At 46.0% G+C, this 19,983-nt stretch overlaps 1 protein-coding gene across 29 annotated transcripts in view; it reads left to right on the top strand.

Moving 5' to 3' along the window:
* The window catches only part of AOPEP (aminopeptidase O (putative)), a 393,415-nt gene that overhangs the window by 85,600 nt on the left and 287,832 nt on the right, over positions 1–19,983 (top strand). For all 29 annotated transcript variants that reach the window (XM_043547078.1, XM_037901726.2, XM_043547087.1 and 26 more), the window contains 2 exons: positions 4,555–4,721; positions 13,640–13,796. In XM_043547078.1, the coding sequence (XP_043403013.1) occupies positions 4,555–4,721; positions 13,640–13,796 (324 nt within the window). The remainder of the gene's footprint in view (positions 1–4,554; positions 4,722–13,639; positions 13,797–19,983) is intronic.

Raw genomic sequence — 19,983 nt, 5'->3', positions numbered from 1 at the left:
AAGGGAGAAGCATTCAGCCACTGAGCTTTTGTTCCCAAAGAAAGAAGGGGAGGGGAAGAGGAAGAGATAAGATGGAATTGGGGAGAGGAAGAAGGAACAAATTAGATTAGAAAGTTCTCTAATATAATTTTACTTGCTCTGATGCTGTGCTGAGGGTTTTAGGAATTCACAGTATTTTGGTAATATTTTTGATAATGATTTCTATGCAAATATTGGGGATATAAAAATACTGAAAAATATTTTTAAAAATGAAAAATGGGTCAGTTTCAAATACTTTGAAACTAAAACAACATCAGAAATTTTTTCATGAAAATAGGTTTTCACTTTTTAAACGTCTCTAACTAGGATAATTTCCCACTCATTACCGCAAAAAAGGGAATGCAATTAACAGGGTAGCCTTGCACACAAGCAAGATTAGTGAATAGAACCCCAGAGTCTAAGCAACTCTCAGACTGATTCCCACCACAATCGCCACTGCTCACTCACTTCTGGAAGCAGAATCTGAGTGGGTTGCAGCTCATGTCCTATATTCCAAGCTCTCCAAATACATAAGAGTTTGAAGTTCTAGCAGTCATAAAGTTGGCCATTGTGGGTCACCCAATACATATTTATTTTATTATCTCCTTTTCAAACCTTAGGCCCTTTACATTTTGCTGGGACCTGTCTTTCCATAGTAACTCAATCTCTGTGGTAACACCACGGTAGGAGCCACAGAGAACTGGACTGCCTAACTGCTTATCTCTCTTCTGTTCTCTAACTCCCCCTACCTCTGTTAGGAGTGGGGTCAGATAGATCATATAAATGTCTGAGGCTACCGAGGTAAAGAATTATGAAGAAAAAGAATGGCCAAGTGTGGGGGTGACTTGAAAATGCGATGGCTATGTGAACTTTAAGAGGGAGAAGAGACTATATTAAGAGAGGAAGAAGAGAGATACAGAAAGGATGGTGAGCTAGGGAGGAGGACAGAAAGGAGGAGAATTGCCATGTCTCTCACTAGCTGTGGTAATGGTAATTAAAAAAAATCGGTGTCTGATAACAGCAGTCTGGAACTGATGGTTATTTAACATAGACACTATGTGACATATCCTGTGTAGCTAGCAGTTCCCTGATGTGGTAAGGGAAGTGCAGAACCATCATTTCAGGTCGAAATTCTGTATTTCTGGTCCGCTCATCTGCTGGAATTGAGCAGCCCTGACCTAAAGTGGGGAATACTGCCAACTACAGTATACTCTGTAATTGTGTAGCACCATCACACTGCTGACATTTTAACACGTCTCTAATGTATATTAAGTATAGAAAAATAAATAGCAAAGAAAGTAAAACGTGATTCAGAGGAATAGAAGGAACCCAATAATACTTGATTTTGTTTTTCTAAAAATATGGACAAAACAGGTTAAAAATTTAATTGAAACAAGAAAAAATATTTTTGTGTAAATCATGGCAGAGTTTTCCTTTTTGCAAATCTTCTAAACTCTTCCCTCTCTGACAGAATGAGACAGTTCAGTGTTAGTTGACACCTCAGCTACTGCTAACCTGTCAATCAGCTAATCTCCAGGCGATTGTGCCATGAATATATGTATATCTAACAAGAAGCTGATGTAACTGTTGTTCTGACGTTCCCGCGCAAACTTTAATAGGGCTCTGTATGATCTGTTGCTATTTTCATGGCAGACTTTGACATATTTGAAGAAATTTGGTTTAGGAATGATAAGTTACTCAGGGCTGTCCGTAGCGGGGCATGGGGTCCAGGACAAATCAGCCTCTCTTTGCTGGCATGCCTGGTCGCCACTTGCCCTCTTACACCCCCCCGACCATCCACCGCTCTCCTCCTCGCCATCTGCCCACCTGCTGCTTGCCTCCTCACCCAGCTGCCTGCTGCTCACCTCCTCGCCATCTGTCTGATGTGCCACCCGACCACTGCTCTCCTCCTCACCATCCACCCGCCCGCCTGCCTCTGCACCCCCTTCCCGCCTCCTCACCCTCACCTCCTCACCTGCCTGCCCGCCGCTTGCCTCCTCACCCCGCTTACCTGCCTGCCTCCCACCTAACCTCCCCACCCACCTCCTCACCTGAATATTGGGACAAATCGCGTCCCAATCATACATCGGTCAGGACGCTGGACAAAGGACTAAATATCAGGACAGTCCCAATTTTATCGAAAGGCGGGGCCCCCAAAGCACGGGGCCTGAGGCGGTCGCCCCGATTCGCCTTAACCAAGGGAGGGCTCTGAGAATATCTGAACAAAAATAGCATAAAAACAGCTATGGAAAAAATGGAAACCCTGGATTTACCAAATATTATAACCGTTCTCTAACTTTTCGACTTTCCTTTGTATGTGGGATCTAATTGTATATAATTGTTGCTATATTTATGTGCCAATTTAATATATCAAATACTTTAAAAATGAAGGTAAAGGTATTTGAAAATTAGAAACTGCACATGCACAATATGCTATTTTGTATTTATTTTCCATATTAGTAGCACAGGACTGGGAGCCTGGAGATTAGGTTCTATTCCCAGTTCCACCACTGACCTGCTGTTTGATCTTGTGCAAGCCACTTTACTTCTCTGTACCTCTATTTTTTTTCTCCCATCCTTCGTTTGTTTTGTGTATTTAGATTATAAGCTCTTTGGGGCAGAGACTGATTCTTACTATGTGTTTTTACCATGCCTAGCACAATAGGGCCCCAATTTTGGTTGGGATCTCTGAGTACCAACCTAATCAGTTAATTATTAATAATAATGTATATGTACCAAATTATAGAGCTCCGTATATTAACCAGTAGAGAATAGGCTGATATTCAGATGATACTGGAATTCAGATGTCCTAATATCTGTGTGACATTTGGAATATGAGTATAGGGCCAGATCCTGGGGTCTGGGCTTTGTGTTCTCAGTACAGTTTATGTGTATGTGTGGGTGTGGCACAAAAGTGGGGGTAAGATCCCAGGCTTTAAGCTGCTGGTGGCAGTCTGGTACCCCAGTGTAAAGGATAGTGGCTTTCAGCTGCTGTATGTTATGCCTACTGCCTGTGGGCCCAAGGGGTTTTTCAGCAGCTGGGGTTCACCAGCATGTAGGAACACATATGTTTTGCTGACTACCTGTGGGCCTAAGTGGCTGTTTTGGCAGCTGGGGTTTGCCAGCAGGTAGGCACCCCCGATCTTCTCTTTGCCAGAGTTTGAGAGTGTGGGTTGGCAGGGAAGCCACTACAGTCATGCTATACCACTCAAGGAGTTCCTCATGCTGGGAAATCCTCCAAGGGCCTCTTAGGCCAGGTTTGAGGCTGGTTTAGATCATTGGAGCAGAGCAAAACAGTCTTAGCAGGGCCAAGGCTCTGGATAAAAATCTGAATATCAGCATTACCTTTCTCATAGGAATTCTTCCCTGGAGTACCTGGGCTCTCCTCCTACAATCCTGTGGTTTTTGTGTGGTTTCCATGTACCTGGAACCATCCTCTACTCCTTCTCTTTCCCCACAGATGCTATAGGGCTATTAACTAGTCTTCTACTTCTGAGATTTTTGGGGTGCAAAGAGTATCTTCTAGAGAGTAAGTGACCTGCCTGACAGGGCCAGCTCTAGGTTTTTTGCCGCCCCAAGCAAAACATTTGCCACCCCAAGCTCAGGTGGGGCTGCAGCTCACAGGCGGCGCTGGAAGCGGAGGGAGTGATGTCACCTTCTCCCAGTGCCTGCAGGGGCTTTATCCCCTTCCCCACCCGGCTGCACAGAGAAGCCCCAATATAAGGGGTGGCACAAGGCAGCGCAGCAGCCAGTGCGCAGATGAAGCAGCGCAGCCCCGGCTCCCCGGCAGGACTCGCCCTCTCCTCCCCAGGTAGTGGCTGGGCCCTGGCAGCTCAACATCCCAGGGCTGGGGCTTCCCCTTCCCGCTGCGGCCGGGGGCGCTGTGCCCTCGCCCCGTCTAAGTGACTGGCTGAACGGTTCTGCTGGCCAGATGTGGCCCGGGGGCCATAATTTGCCCACCTCTACTTTAGGGCACACTTCAATCACGTTTTCAAGCTTTTCTCTGCAATTATGAGGTTTGTAAATTTACTTTTTTTTTTGTAGTTGAAAACCGAGATTGTCACATAGTCACTTGTTTCTAGTAGTTGGTGCTTAAAGAAAAACACCAGGGATTGTGAGACTCATGATAAAATAGCGAGAGTTGGCAACGGTGTATTAGTGGTCATTTTGAAATACTCACATTGGTCACTTGGGTTCACAATTCCCAGTGGCTGGGGAATTGTTGCCTGAGGTCCAAAGGTCATGGCATGAGCAAGGGAGCAAAAAGGATGGGAATATCTATGCTATTTTTTTTCTCTGCTGCCTCTTACGTATAAATTAATCTGTTAGGATGGATAAAAGCAAAACTTCAAGGTTTGATATCTTGGTTGGTTCATATCATGTTAGGTTAAAACCCAGACAAAGTGAGATGTTGAAAACCAGTTAGTAGGTTTGAATTTCTTTTTATAATGGGAAGTTCTACTCAGCCTTCACTATTTCATGTTTTAGAGTAACAATGATGTCACTCTTGTTTTTATCTTTTTTCCCTCCGTATAGGCCATGTGTTTATACAATGGGATCTCCAATAAACAACAGGGCCCTTTTTCCATGTCAGGAGCCACCAGTTGCCATGTCAACATGGCAAACCACAGTCCGAACAGCTTCTTGCTTTGTCGTCTTAATGAGTGGTGAAAATTCAGCAGAACCAGCACAACTTCAAGAAGGTGTAGTATATATATTCTTAATTATGTATTGTACAAAATGATGTAGCAAAGTGCCAGAAAGTAGTTTACAAAGATGGGTGCACGTTATTATCTCCATTTTATAGAGAGGGAAATTAAGGTACAGGGAGGCCAAGTGACCTGCCGAAAGTCATACAGCTGATGGGAGTACTTCGGTGTTCTAACTTCCCATCTGGTACCTTATCCACTGGAATATACTGGCATCTGTTTTTTTCAGGTGTAAACTTCACACAGCTCACTAACTGGCTTAGTTTCAATCAATCTATAGCTAAATATTTGGCAGATCAGCCCACAGACTGCTGAAGGCACTGATAACAGGATATAGATTTTTGGTTTGAGGTTGCCAGTTCAGTTTAGCAAGGCTGGTAGTGACTGAGGGTTGTTACCCATATCACAGCTGCTTGATGAACAATGTGAAATGAGTTGATGATCTCAGTTTGGTGCCAACTGTCCATAAAAGATCTTCTTTATTTCCACTTCTTTTGGGACCAGTGCATGGCTCCCAGTGCTCACTACTGCCTACCTGCTTAGAGTTATGCAAGGTATATCTCAGTGCTGTCTTCCCTTTGTTTTTTGCTGCACTTCTTCATCACAGCGTCCATGCACAGTGTAAAGGGAAAAGCAAATGTAAGGTGGTGCCAAGCATGACTGCACAGAGGTAATTTCCCAGGGTTAGTTCTGAGCTGTCTTTGCATACTCCTAAGGTCAGTATTTGCGTGATTAAAAAATTAATTGGAATTAATCATGCTGTTAAACAATAATAGAATATTATTTATTTAAATATTTTGGGTGTTTTCTAGATTTCTAAATATATTGATTTCAATTACAACACTGAATACAAAGTGTACAGTGCTCGCTTTATATTTATTTTTGATTACAAATATTTGCACTGTAAAAACCAGAAGAAATCATATTTTTCAGTTCACCTAATACAAGTACTGTAGTGCAATCTCTTTATCATGAAAGTTGAACTTACAAATGTAGAATTATGTACAAAAAATAACTGCATTAAAAATAAAAATGTAAAACTTTAGCGCCTACAAGTCCACTCAGTTCTACTTCAGCCAATTGCTCAGACAAACAAGTTTGGTTACAAATTTCAGGAGATAATGCTGCCCGCTTCTTGTTTACAATGTCACCTGAAAGTGAGACCAGAAGTTCGCATGGCACTGTTGTAGCTGGCATTGCAAGATATTTATGTGCCAGATGCGCTAAAGATTCATATGTCACCTCATTCTTCAGCCACCATTCCAGAGGACAAGTGACCATGCTGATGATGGGTTCTGCTTGATAACAATCCAAAGCAGAGCAGACTGATGTATGTTCATTTTCATCATCTGAGTCAGATGCCACCAACAGAAGGTTGATTTTCTTTTTTGGTGGTTCGGGTTCTGTAGTTTCTGCATCTGAATGTTGCTCTTTTAAGACTTCTGAAAGCATGCTCCACACCTCATCCCTCTCAGATTTTGGATGGCACTTCAGATTCTTAAACCTTGGGTCAAGTGCTATTGCTATTTTTAGAAGTCTCACATTGGTACCTTCTTTGCATTTTGTCAAATCTACTGTGAAAGTGTTCTTAAAACGAACATGTGCTAAATCATCATCCGAGCCTGCTATAACATGAAATATATGGAAGAATACAGGTAAAACAGAACTGGAGACATACAATTCTCCCCCAAGGAGTTCAGTCACAAATTTAATTACCGCATTATTTTTTTAAGGAGCATCATCAGCATGGAAGCATGTCGTCTGGAATGGTGGTCGAAGCATGAAGGGGCATACAAATGTTTAGCACATCTGGCACGTAAATACCTTGCAACGCTGGCTGCAAAAGTCCCATGCAAATGCCTTTCTCACTTTCAGGTGATGTTGTAAATAAGAAGCAGGCAGCAGTATCTCTTTAAATATAAAAAAACTTGTTTGTCTTAGCGATTGGCTGAACAAGAACTAGGACTGTGTGGACTTCTAAGCTCTAAAGTTTTGTGTTTTGTTTTTGAGTGCAGTTATGTAACAAAAAAATCTACATTTGTAAGTTACACTTTCACAATAAAGAGATTGCACTACAGTACAAGTGTATGAAGTGAATTTAAAAATACTATTTTGTTTATCATTTTTACAGTGCAAATATTTATAACAGAAATAATATAAAGTGAGCAGTGTACACTTTGTATTCTGTGTTATAATTGAAATCAAATATATTTGAAAATGTAGAAAAACATCCAAAAATATTTAATACATTTCAACTGGCATTCTATTGTTTAACAGTGCAATTAAAACTGTGATTAATTGCAGTTAACTCCTGCGATTGACTAAAAAATAATTAATCGACAGCCCTCGTAAATACCACTTATAGGACTGAAGAAGCATTTTGATTTGCATATAGACAATCTAAAATCTTTAATAGCCATTCAATTTAGCTGGATATACTTTCTTTTTTTAAAAAATGGTTAAGTTTAAATGAATAACAGACAACAAGAAAAGCAACCAGACATAATAAAGCAACATTTTTTAAAGGAAGACCTGTGCTCTCAGGTGCATACCTACATTTGTATACGTGCAATTTTCATGGTTACATACAGAGGCCAGCTGATTGTGTACGCAAATGGATAGTTTCCTGAATAGCAGTTCTGGTAAATGGATATGCAAAAGCGTGCACCCAGTTAGCACACATTTTTTGCAGGCCTCCTTTTTGAAAAATATGGCCCATACTATTATCATTTAGAAATACAGATGGGACAGATCAGTTTCTCAAACAACAATAATCATAAATCTCCCAAAATGTTGCACATTTAGGCATACATACATATTGAGGCATTTTAATAAGGTGTGAAAGTATTTTTGAAAATGGTAGTACATACTTTATGAAATGTTTGGAATGGGAAAAGTTTTTCACAGAGTTGATAAATTCCAGATACATTCAAAGTGTTCTGTAAGCCTTATGATCTCTAGGTTTTTTTCAGGGGTGTTTGAGATAGTAAGTGTCCAAGTCATTTAGCCTTGGATGGTGGGTGGTTTGTTATTCAACACTTAGCTGCTAACATTGGTTTCTTCCATCCCACATGCATGCAGTACACAAACTTCTTTAATCAAAAAACACCTTTAGATCCATTTTGATTTATTTTTGAGCATCTGTATCTTGGGCACATTAGGGCTGCTATGATCCAGGGTTCTATACATTGCTCGGTATTTTTTTCCCTTTAAAGTAGTAAGATTTCCACACTCCCCTTTCATTCACTTAAATCCATGTAGAAATAATTTAATTCAAGATTAGTGTTACTACTGAGAACAAATGTGACCATGGAGAAACACCTACTTTCCCTTTCATAGCTTGCAACCACAGCAGCTTGTTCTGCATTCAAGTCAGATTTCACAAGCTAAGCAGGTTAGGTCAGTTCAGTAGTTGAGTCAGAGATCTCCAACGTGCATCTGATACAAGTGCTGCAGCAAGTGCTGTTGCTGATTCATCAGAGTATCTGCAAAAAGAAAAGGAGTACTAGTGGCATCTTAGAGACTAACCAATTTATTTGAGCATAAGCTTTTGTGAGCTACAGCTCACTTCATCGGAGTAGCTCACGAAAGCTTATGCTCAAATAAATTGGTTAGTCTCTAAGATGCCACTAGTACTCCTTTTCTTTTTGCGAATACAGACTAACACGGCTGCTACTCTGAAACCTATCAGAGTATCTGAATATTGAATTAATACTGCAGCACTCAGGTGCTAGGGGGCACTCTGCTACTCTGTCTTCCAAATGAGATGTGAAATCAAGGTGCTGATCACTAGAAGTCACTAAAGATGTCTTGGAACTTTTCTGATGGGCAAGGCTCTTAATCCCAATTTCCCAGACAAATAATAATTTGGGTAATTACATTTTGTTTTGCTACGCTATTTTTTACTTTCTTTCTGAAAGTGTTGTGTAATGGTTTTATGCATTACTAAACATAATAGTGTTTCCTATCGGAAGTGGCTGAATTTCAGTGGTGGATGAAGTAACCCTGTGTATGTGTGTGTGTGTAATATGTACCTCAGTTTGTACTTAAAACACTAAAGAATTATTTGTGGTGAAAGGTGCTATATAAATATAAGAAAATATTCCTTTTTATTAGGTCAGACGGTAAGGTCAGACACTGACACTCATATTTATTTTAGTTATAATGCACAAATTGGTACTCAAAACTGTTTTTATAACCATTTCAAAGACAGTTAATATGTATGAAGAAACAAAGTCATTATCTCATAGTTATTATTTGAAATACAAAAATAAATTGCTTTTTAAAATTTTCTTTTCCCACACTTATAAATAGATTGCACTTTTCCAGCCTTTTTTAACTGAGTCCTAAATAGATAACACGTGAGTTAGAAAATATCCAGTTTTATTTAATAGGCTTTTTGTTTTCGCAATTATGCAGCTATCAGGCATGATACGGTAAATACTTGCCTTACAGTTGTGAAGCAAATGTCCAGTTGGGAAATGGATCTTCAAAAATAACCTACTGGAAAATTGTTTAAAAGTATCATGGTTTTACAATCTGTTTGTACGTATAGGAAATAAGTAATTTTAAAGCACAGCTGATTTTAGGGATTCATGGATTCATAGATATTAAAGTCAGAATGGACCATTATGATCATCAAGTCCGACCCCCTGCACAACGCAGGCCACAGAATCTCACCCACCCATTCCTGCGAAAAAACCTCTCACCTGTGGGATGGGATAATCTGTGGGGGTGATTAGGAATCAGAAATTATGGGGCAGGTGCTCTTCCTCCATTTTCTGCAGGAAACGCCAGCTATTTTCCTTGTCTTGCCAGTGAGCCCTCACATAGCACAGAAATGTTTCAGTGACGTGGCGTGTTACTTGCACTACAAGGAGGAAGCCCTGTGCTGAGTTCATATGCATTGCTTTCCCTTTCCCTATAGGTGGTGCTGTTTCCAAGAGAGTCACATGAAAGCATTGGAGTGAGAGAGAGAGGAGAGCCACAAAAGGAATCAGTAGAAGGGGAAACACTGAAGATAAGGGAGGAGAGGAAAGATAAGGGAGAAGAAGAAAGCAAGCACAGGGAAAAGAGGGGAGACAGAGGAATTAGGAGGGACAAAAAGAAAAAAAATTAGAACAGGTGACAGACATTAAAAAAAAGGAAGAAAATGAGAAAGTAAGAGTGAAGGGGGGAAGAAGAAAACATGAGAAACAAATTATCTCTCCTACCAGTAACAGCTGTTCATGTTGGTTATTGGCAGGAAGCACTACCTGCATAAAGGCCAGTTCAGTCATCAGGAAACGTCAGGAACCACAATGGTGAAACCTCATTCGCCTCACAGTATGCTCTGAGACTTCTTGTCAATTCAGTCCATTCTGGGCTGCAAGTACACGAGACCCCTGACAGCCTTGTGAGCAGTGGACTGGGGTTCAGCAGCACCTATAAGCGTAATAGGAGCCTCAGGGTGGAGTGATGGGGATGTCCAGTGTAGGCATGGTCTCTACAGAACCTGCACAAAGAAAGGGCATGTGGGATAAGGGAGAAGAAGGTGTTGAATTTTGTAAATATGAATCTGTAGGTGTTTGAAAGCTCATGTGAAGAGAGAAACAAGTTTATTTTTGCCCTTCAGTCCCAATTTGGTGCTTGTTTTGAAGGCCCCCTGCCCTCTTTCAGGACTTGCTGCTGATCTTCTAGCTTTGTGAAGTTTGTTGGCCCTCAGATTGTGTGATCCACTCAGGGCGGAATGCTTTGCCCCCCTCTTGATGTGGAGGATGGTAGAATAAAACTACAAAAGTCAAAGCTCTCGACACTCCAGCATATGCAGAATACTGCTGCCCATCTCCTCTCACCTAAGAAGCAACATAAACATATCACCACCACATTAGATTGCTAAGCTGTCTTCCCTTTCATTTCAGCATTCTGTTTAAATTGCCACCTTCTTTTAAAAACACTTCACAGTCTTGCTTACTCGAGTCTGCCTCACTGAATTTGTTTCTTACTATGCTCCTCTCCCTCACTCTGTTTTGTCCATCACTGGCCTTCTCTCTTTCCTGTTAGGAAATCTCCTCACTGTTGTGAGAGCCTTATTCTTTATATGAGAAGGAGCCTTCACCCGCTGCCGTCTGGAACAGTTTTCTGTCTCCCTGCCTCATTGACTCTCAGTCTTGTTTCAAAACTCAGCTGAAAATACATCACTTTCTCCCATTCCTGTCTTTCTTCCTTTTCTATTGTTTGACCTGGAAGTTGCACTCTTTATGTGAACTGTATGGAGCATTTTGGAATATTGTTTATGTGACAGATGCTACTCACAGTGAAGTATTGTGTTACGCTGCCTCCACGTCTGCTCTTGTTCCCGTTGAAGTCCATGCCCATTGGATTCATTGTGGGCAGGCTTGGCCACAGTTTACATTACTGGAGCTCTTTTGAAATAATAAAATAAATGGTACTTCCCTGGATGGCCTCTTCCCATACATGGGCTTGTGCCTGCCATGGCTGGTTTTCAGCTTCCACAGGCTGGGATTTCAAAACATTTTTCCTTTGGCAGTAATAATTTATTTCCTCTTTGTTTCTAATTATGTTGTAGTGAACATGGCAGTCTCTGTTCACATATCAATGTTATCTGTGAGGTCAGCAAAGCTCTGGGAATGTTATATATGTTTAACTTGTGATTCAGAGCCAACAAGAGCAGCTCATGTATTTTTCTGTGGTGGGGATCCCTAATCTGGCATGTTGAGTGTGCATATATTTAGGGTCAAATCCTGTCTTTTCCTCTGTGGAGGCTCCATTTGCAGTGGGACTGGTGGAGTTCTACTGCACAAGCAGGTGGGGGCAAAATTCCCAGCGGTCACGCAGGGAAGTGCTCATCTGACTTGTGACACGAAGCCCAGTGGTGGCCTTGCAGCACCATGCAGGGCCCAGAGATACACTATAGAACACCATTTCATCCCCCACCACCCCTGTACAGATGTGGGGTTGGGATATTATTATTCATATTTATTAAGGCAGTGTCTCTGGGCCAAGTGAGAATGGGACCCCATTGTGCTAGGCACTGTGCAGACACAGAGTAGTAGACGGTCCCTGTCCTGAAGTGCTTACAGTCTAAATAAACAAGACAGGGTGAAGGAAGGGGCAGGATCCACAAACAGAGTGAAAATGTGATGGTGGCAAATGTCACATTAGTTCCATGTTATTTATTTATTTAGGTGGGTTTACTTAGAAGGGGATAAGGGGATGGAAAGAAAAGGAAAGGTCAGGGAGAAGAGGCTAAGAGGGGTAGGTGTGGAGTGAAGCTGAGGTGAAGAGACTGTGGGGGAGGGGGAGGGCTAGAACAAACAGTCAGTCAGCACAGGCCAGAGAAAGTCCAGACAAAGGTAGAAAGTTCTCTGAAAATTCACTGATCCCTGCTTTGGCCGCTTATGTTCTTACAAATGGAGTCTCTGCAATTCCCCTCTCCCGCCTCCCCAGGCCACAAGGGAGAGGGCACCACTCCTAGTGCTCCCAGAGTGTGTGTGTGTGTAGGTTTCCCATGCACAGTTCGGGGTCCAGGAGGGTGCTGTGGAGAGGGGTGGCCCTGGCTGGCCCCACTCCTCGTTGTCCATTCCTTCCCGCCACCCACCCCCGATTTGGCTGCTAGTGCTTCTGCTTCTACTGTCTGGAGTCTCTCTATGCCTTGAGGGGGAGAATTGCCTCTTGTATTTGCTAGTACCTGGCCTGGCTACTAAGACCAGGCAATGGCAGATTATTTTTCCTTAGATTTTTCTTAAAAAAATGGTAGGGCTCCATAATTGTAACCCAGAGACTACTTAAAAAAAAAAAACGGCTTGAGGTTGGCCTGCAGTTGCATGCCTATGTTAGCATTCAAAATTACCATGACTGCTCTACTCACAGATCAGATACACATGCAGGTATCTAATTAGACTGCTGCATATGAAATCACCCAATTTGTGTATGCAGCTGTGGTAACTGTATTTATAAATGTAGGTGAGTCCTTGCATGTGTGCCTAAGGTGCCTTTAACAATAACAGAAAAATAGCTAGGCAAAAGAAAAAAAAAAGACCCTGTATGTAGGTTAGATCCATAAAAACTTCATGGCTCCCCAAAACAACTTTCTCCCACTTCTCTAAATGGACCCTGCTTAATTGTCCCTCTATACTAAGCTGATCTTCCTCTGGTAGACGCACTTCCTTTTTCCGTCTCCTCAGCTCCCAGATGGTCCCATAGGGCCAAATTCAGCACTCACGCCAAAACTGAATCTGATTCTTGACTTCTCATTGACGTGCTGATGCATTGGACCATTTCAGATTGCCAGGCAGGGATCATAAGTGTTACTGTTTTTTATTAGACTTTAACAGTGTGCTCTGTGCTGTGCAGAACATACTGAAAACATGGTCCTTCCCCTAAGGAGTTTGCAATCTGAAGTAAACAAACTATACTGTTAAGACAAAAACAGCATTATGCAAGGCCATTGTTAAAGGACTGCAATCGATTTTTTTTTACGTTAAAAAATGTCCTTTCTTAGAGGACCTAAGGATCCTGTTTGACTCCACTCATGATGGTCAGATTCAGTGTGTTGGACCATTGGTGTAGAATGTTTTCATGAGATTTACAGTCATACTGTTACAATGCTGGATTTAATTTTTGGTAGGTGCCTAGAATCTGAGGATAGCAGTGTGAATGTAAGTTTTTAGGTCTATATTATTTGCTAATGTCCCTTTCAATCTCCAAGGTAAGTAAGATATAACTATCATGTAGTAAACAATGTGCCTGAATAAAAACAAGTTCATTCCTTCTTGAACCAAAAAAAAAAAAAAAAAAAACAGTGAGGAGGTGGGAGGAGAGGTTTGGCTCAAAATCTCAAGTGCATTGAAATTCAAATTCTGGGAAATTGTTCTCTAACCTAGAAGGTAATTTGCTTTTTTTACTCATAGGTCTCTTAAGTTGGTACTATTATGTGACCATGCCAATGCCAGCATCCACCTTTACTATTGCTGTTGGGTGTTGGACAGAAGTTAAACAGGAATCCCACACAGCTGACGTCCAGATAAATAATGAGTTTTCCTCTCTGTTTTCAAGGGCCGATCTCAGGTTGGTGATTAGGATATTACTAAAAAATAAACATTTGAGTGAACATTCCATTTATTCTGTGAACCATGAAAGTGAATTGTCTTAGCAGAGGGACCACAGCAGAACATGTCTAATCAGAGTAGAAAGAAATCGTAGGCAAGTAAGTCCAGGGGCAAAGGATGGGCCAAGGGTGTGTTGCTTATGTAGAAAAAATTAGGTTAATGGAATATGACAATTAGTTTCTACATGTGTTCAGCCTAGTTAACAGAATATTTAAGCTCTGCACATTATCTCCTCTTCTATAACCGTCTGCTTTGTAAAATCCTGAAATCCTTTCTGTTTTCATTCAGTTAAGAACTGAATAAAAAGTTTCTTGCCTGTTAGATTGCTTTGTAGGTTACTCAAGCTGTTTTGGTTCCAGTTACTTCTGTTTCCATACGGATTGTGAATATGTCACTGCTTAAATACAGTAATCAGACTCTGCATATTGAGGATAAAATGGTGATTTCTTAAGGGGCTCTTAGGTTAAGCATTTCTGCTGGGTCAGTGCTATGTTAATTCTAACAGCACTTCCTCGTGAAACTTTAGAGATGGAGCTTTTCTCTTTTTTTTCTTCTTCCCAAAAGTGAGATATGAAAAATAGTTTGAAACTTTGAAATTTTATGCATTTAGATAAGTTTTAGAAATCATTGCATGTTTACCTATTGTGACAGGGTCAGGCCAGATGGCTATAGGAGAGTAATTTTTTTAATTCCTGATTCTTTACGAGGTTTTTATTAAATATTGTGAAAGAGAGAAAAATTACATACATTACATAAATCAATACAAATATTACATGTTTATCCAATGTGACAGGGTCGGGCCAGACGGCTATAGGAGAGTAATTTTTTTTTTTTAAGCAAAAAAAGGTGTTTTTTTATTTGCATAACACAAGTACAAAACAAAACAACAGCATATGCAATGTGTAACACAGCAACCAATCACAATTGTTTTCTCATTAGCTTCAGGGGAGGGAAGTGTTCAAGCTTGCCTGGGCCCAGAGCGGGGGGCTTCCTCGACTCTCATGGTCTTCCACCCTTCCGAGTTACCTAGTGGTCCAGACCGAGGGGGCTTCATTGACTCTCAAGGTCTGCCACCCCCTCGAGTTACCTGGCATCACGCCCGAGTGTCACCAACAATTCCCTCCTCTGAAAGCACCCAACAAAAGGGGCAGCCTGTGGGGTGGACAAGCCGGGGGGGGGGCACATGCACCCTCGTGTGAAAGGACCCCTCTAAGGTGGTGGTGTCCGCAGCAGCAATGGCTGGGGCTGGGGTCCCTTACTCTCTCCCCCAATCAAAGGGTCAAAACTAAGGGAGCCAGACGGGGACACCGAGCAGAAAGCCTTGGACAGAGCCCACCGCTCCTCAAAAGCATCAAGGGAGTCAGTGGATGCCACCCAGAGGAACTCCTCCCGGATACGTGAACAGACTGAGGATCGGAAGATGGCCCCACAGTCACAGGAAACTCCATCGGCCAACCTCCTCTCTCTGGTTTTATAGATGGCCGTTTTAGCCAGGGCCAGGAGGAGGTTAACTAGGAGATCCCACGACTTTGTGAGGCCACGGATTGGGAGTGCATAAATAAAAAGATGAGGGGAAAAATGCAACCAAAAATATAATAAAAGATTTATGAGGAGCCGGAACAGGGACTGCAGCCTGGCGCACTCCAAATATATGTGCGCCAGGGTTTCCCTCACACCGCAAAAGGGACAAGTATCTGGGATGGGGTTGAACCATGCCAAGTATGTGCCCATGCTCACTGCTCCATGAAGGAGCCACCAACTGATATCCCCGATGGGCCTCGGAACCAAGGTGGAATATAGGCTGGCCCGCCGGGGCTGCTCACTCTCCAAAGGTGGCAGAAGGTCTCGCCACTTTGGGTCGGGGTGGGACACTAGGGTGAGGGCGTGAAGGGTGTGGAGCACGAGCGTGTAATGATGTTTCCTTGGTGAGGTTTGGAAGCATACCGGCTGCAGTTCATGCAGCCGGCTCGCCGTAAAGGGGTGAGGGGGTCGATTGGGTCTACGGGGCAGGGGTCCAATTAAAAGGTCCGGCAGGCCTGGGGTAGAGGGTGGGCAGGGCATGCCCGCGAGCAGGACCCGGTCGAGGTAAGCTCGAGCAGCAGGCGGCAAAGCGGTCTTCACCTCCTGAAGTATGCGCCGGGGGGTACGAGGTCAGGAGAGCCCCATGCGCCGAGCGAGCATCAGGGGATCCAGCCAGTCTCCCCAGTCGTAGTTCAGGAGGTCTCCGACTCTCATGACTTCTGCCAGGATCAGGCTCTGGCGCACCGAGCGGGACTCCGCCACCTGCACATGGAGCTGGGGGTTGTGTAGCAGGAGCTCCGCGAGGAGATCAGCCCCCTTGTCCGCCACGGACCTGGTCGTTAAAAACCTTTTAGAAGTCCGGAGGAAGTCCTGGTAGAAGACCGGCAGCCTGGAGAGGTCTCGCGGAAGACCTCCCAAACAGAGATAAAAGAGCTGCCGGTCATATCGGAGTCCTCGGATGCGGCGCAGGATGGCGTGCGCCAGTGTGCTCCACGCTGAACTGCCTGTACTATAAAGGAGCCTCTGTAGGGCCTGGAGGCGGAAGACGCAGACCTAAGTGTGCAGACACTTCAGTCCCCGTCCTCCTTCCTTCAGGGGTAGATGAAGAACCCCTACAGGGGCCCAGTGCATTCTGACCAAAAGAACCCCAGAATCGATGTCTGGAGGTTGGTCAGGAAACCCGGGGCCAGGACCAGGGTGTTGAGCCAGTACCAGAGCTTGGACAGGACTAGTTGTTTAAGCATCAGCGCTCTCCCACGAAGGGAGAGACATCGGAGTAGTCCCGTCCATTTACGGAGCCGCTCTATCACCCCGCCCTCTAAATTTTCCCAGTTCTCCGGCGGAGAGGGAAGCATGGCAGAAAGGTAAACGCCGAGGTAGAGCATCGGACCCGCGCTCCACCAGATGGTCTGAAGCGCGGGTGGGAGGGAGCTCTACCACCAATCCAGAGCTCTTGACCCAATTGACCCGGGCAGAGGAGGCTGCTGAATAGATTGCCTGGCAAGCCTCCACCCGTGCCAAGTCGCCCGAGTCCTGGACCACGAGGAGCATGTCATCAGCGTACGCCAACAGGACCAGCCGGCTCCCGCAGCACCAACCCTGTCAACCTCCTGCGGAGGAGGCAGAGGAAGGGCTCGATCGCCAGAGCGTACAGCTGGCCCGAGAGGGGGCACCCCTGCCGTACTCCTTGCCCAAAGCTGACCGGTTCGGTCAGGGTCCAGTTGAGCTTAACCAGACACTCTGCGGAGGCATACAGCACCCGGAGAAAACCCACAAACTGGGGTCCGAAGCCAAACGCTCGCAGAGTGTTCAGGAGGTACCCGTCGTCCACCCTATCGAACACCTTCTCCTGATCTAGGGACAGGAGGGCGAACGACAGACCGTCTCTACGCCCGAGTTCCAAAAGGTCCCGAACCAGAAATAGGTTATCAAAGATACTGCAGTCCGGGACGGTGTAGGTCTGGTCTGGGTGGATCACGTCTGCCAGCACAGACCCTAGCCGCAGCGAGATTGCTTTCGCTACAATTTTGTAGTCCGTGCTGAGGAGCGAGACAGGACGCCAATTTCGTAACTTGCAGAGGTCCCCCTTCTTCGGCAATAAGGCGAGCACAGCTCGCTTGCATGAGAGAGGGAGGACCCCGCTCTGCAGAGACTCAGCCCAGACGGTGACTAGGTCTGGGCCGAGGACATCCCAAAACACGCAGTAGAACTCCACGGTCAGCCTGTCCATGCCTGGAGACTTATTAGTGGGCATATGACGGAGGGCTTCTGAGAACTCGGTCAGAGTGAGAGGCAACTCTAGCCGTTTCGGTCGCTCATGCTGACCGTAGGGAGCTCCTCCCAGAGCACTCTGCAAGCGCCAGGGTCGGTCGGATCCGGGGAGAAAAGACTTGCGTAGAAGGCTCGGGTCCTCCCGCACATCTCTGCCGGTTCCGTGAGGGGGGTGCCATCTTCTGCCAGGAGGGAGGTGACGTGTTTCTTGGCCCCCCTCGTTTTCTCCAGGGCATAGAAGAAGCGGGAGCCGCGATCCATCTCCCGAAGGAGGCGGATGCGGGATCGAACAAAGGCGCCCCGGGCCCGATGGTCCTCAAGGGCCCGGAGCTCCTCCCGCTTCTCCCAGTACGCTCCGCAGAGGAGCGGGTCCTCGGGGCTGGCGGCCAGATGCCTCTCCAGCTCTAAGACCTCCCGTTCCAACTGCTCTATCACCGCATTTCTCCGTTGGCTGGTGCCCCGGGTGTAGTCGAGGCAGAAAAGCCTGGCGTGCACCTTCCCCAGGTCCCACCATTGCCGCGCCGAGGGAAAGACACGCCACTGCCCTCGCCAGGCCAGCCACAATTCCCGGAATGACGTCACAAAGCCCTCATCCTCCAACAGGTTGTTGGTAAAATGCCGATAGGGAGGGAGGCTGTCACGGTGGCTAGGTGATCATCAGAAAATGGGGCCAGCCGAATGCTGGAGGAGTGGGCTTGTGAGAGATGGAAGCGTGATAAATGCGGTCCAACCGGGAGTGGCTCGACCGATGGGCTTCCACCCGGACAAAGGTGAACGTGGAAGTGTCATCCGGGTGGTGGTCGCGCCAGATGTTTACTAGGGAGTGATGTTCAACTATCTTCCGGAGGGTGTCCAAAGCGGCTGGGCTCTGCTCGGTCCCTGAGCGGTCTCACTCCTCGACGGTAGTATTAAAATCCCCTCCCAGGACCAGGCACTCGTGAGAATCTAAGGTGCCGAGGGAGGTGGACGCCTGCTGATAGAATTGCACTTGCTCCGGGCCCGGTGTCGGGGCATAGACATTAACGAGGTTAACCACGAGCCCCTCTATATGGACGCGGAGATGCAGCAGGCGACCCAGCACAGCCTTGGCGACCCCTAGCACCTCAGGCCATAGGTCAGGGAAGAACAGGGTCGCCACTCCAGCCTGCCAAACCGTGGAATGGCTAAAGTAGACCCTGTTCCCCCACTCCAGTCGCCAACTATCTTCGGCGGTCGGATCCGTATGGGTCTCCTGCAGGAAAATCACAGAGTACCCTCCCTCCCAAAGGAAGGAGAGCACTTGGGACCTGCGGAGAGCCATCCTACAACCCCGGGTGTTCAACGTTGCAATGGTGAGAGGTGTCATGGGGAGGGCCGGGGGGGATCCTCACTGGCAGGGACGCTCGCATCCCCCAGTGGGCCGCGCAACAGTCCTTGACCCATCCCGTAGGTGAGTAATTGGTCACGGAAGATGCGGACCCACCAGTAGGCCGCGGCATCCTGCTTCCCCGTCCCTTTACCTTCCCCCATGAGGGCCCTTGTGGCCCAGAGGATTTGAAAAAAGTCCCCCCATCGCTGGAGAGCAAGCTGTACCTCGCTGCGGGAGCCACAGACATCCTCTAAAAACTTCCGCAGCTCTCCTCACAGCTCATGGAGGGGTGGGGTTACAGTTTCCCAGTTGTTCCCCGGCGGCGCCCTTGGTGCAGCCCTGTGGCCCACTAAAACGAGCAAGCAGGGTGTGGACCCCCGACGGGGTGCCTGATGGGCTGGAGCTTCTAGGCCCGCCTCAAGCCCTGGGGCGATAGGGGGCGGTGGAGGGAAAATAGCAGCCCCTAATGGGTCGGGGCAGGAGAATGCAAAGGCCACTCCCTGGGGGTCATCGGTTGGAAAAGGGAAGGAGACAGCCCTGGGGGCAGCGATAACATCGCAGGAGGTAGATTGGATAGGGGCAGAGGCGAGGTTCTGGGTTTTGGGAGGCAAGTAGCTGGATGGTGGCGTGTCCCGATCAGGCTCGAGGGTTAAGGGGGTGGAGAGGGAGCTCTCAGTGATACCGGGCGCGGGCTCTATGGTGGATTTAGCGGCCACAGCATCAGGAGGTGGATTATCTTCTGTTGGGTCCCCGCCCGGGAAGGAAGTCGATTGCTCCGCACCAACGGGGGGTGCCCCGGCAACTCGTATCCTGGCCGCGTGGGGCTGGCTGTCACCTGAGCAGGCTCGGTGGTCGTCAGCGGGGTGCCGTCAGCGGCCGGGTCGATGAAGGAGTCCAGGGGCTCCTCGGAGGTGGGAGCAGAAGCAGCAGTTGGGGGAGGGAGCATGGGAAAAAGAGGGGTGGAGTGAGGTCGCCCAAATCGAGGTTTGCTGGCAAAAGATTGTCC

The sequence above is a fragment of the Chelonia mydas genome, chromosome 5, assembly GCF_015237465.2.
Source record: "Chelonia mydas isolate rCheMyd1 chromosome 5, rCheMyd1.pri.v2, whole genome shotgun sequence".
NCBI classification, from domain to species: Eukaryota; Metazoa; Chordata; order Testudines; family Cheloniidae; genus Chelonia; species Chelonia mydas.
The sequence above is the reverse complement of the archived record's forward strand: the minus strand, read 5'-3'. Positions and strand labels throughout refer to the sequence as shown.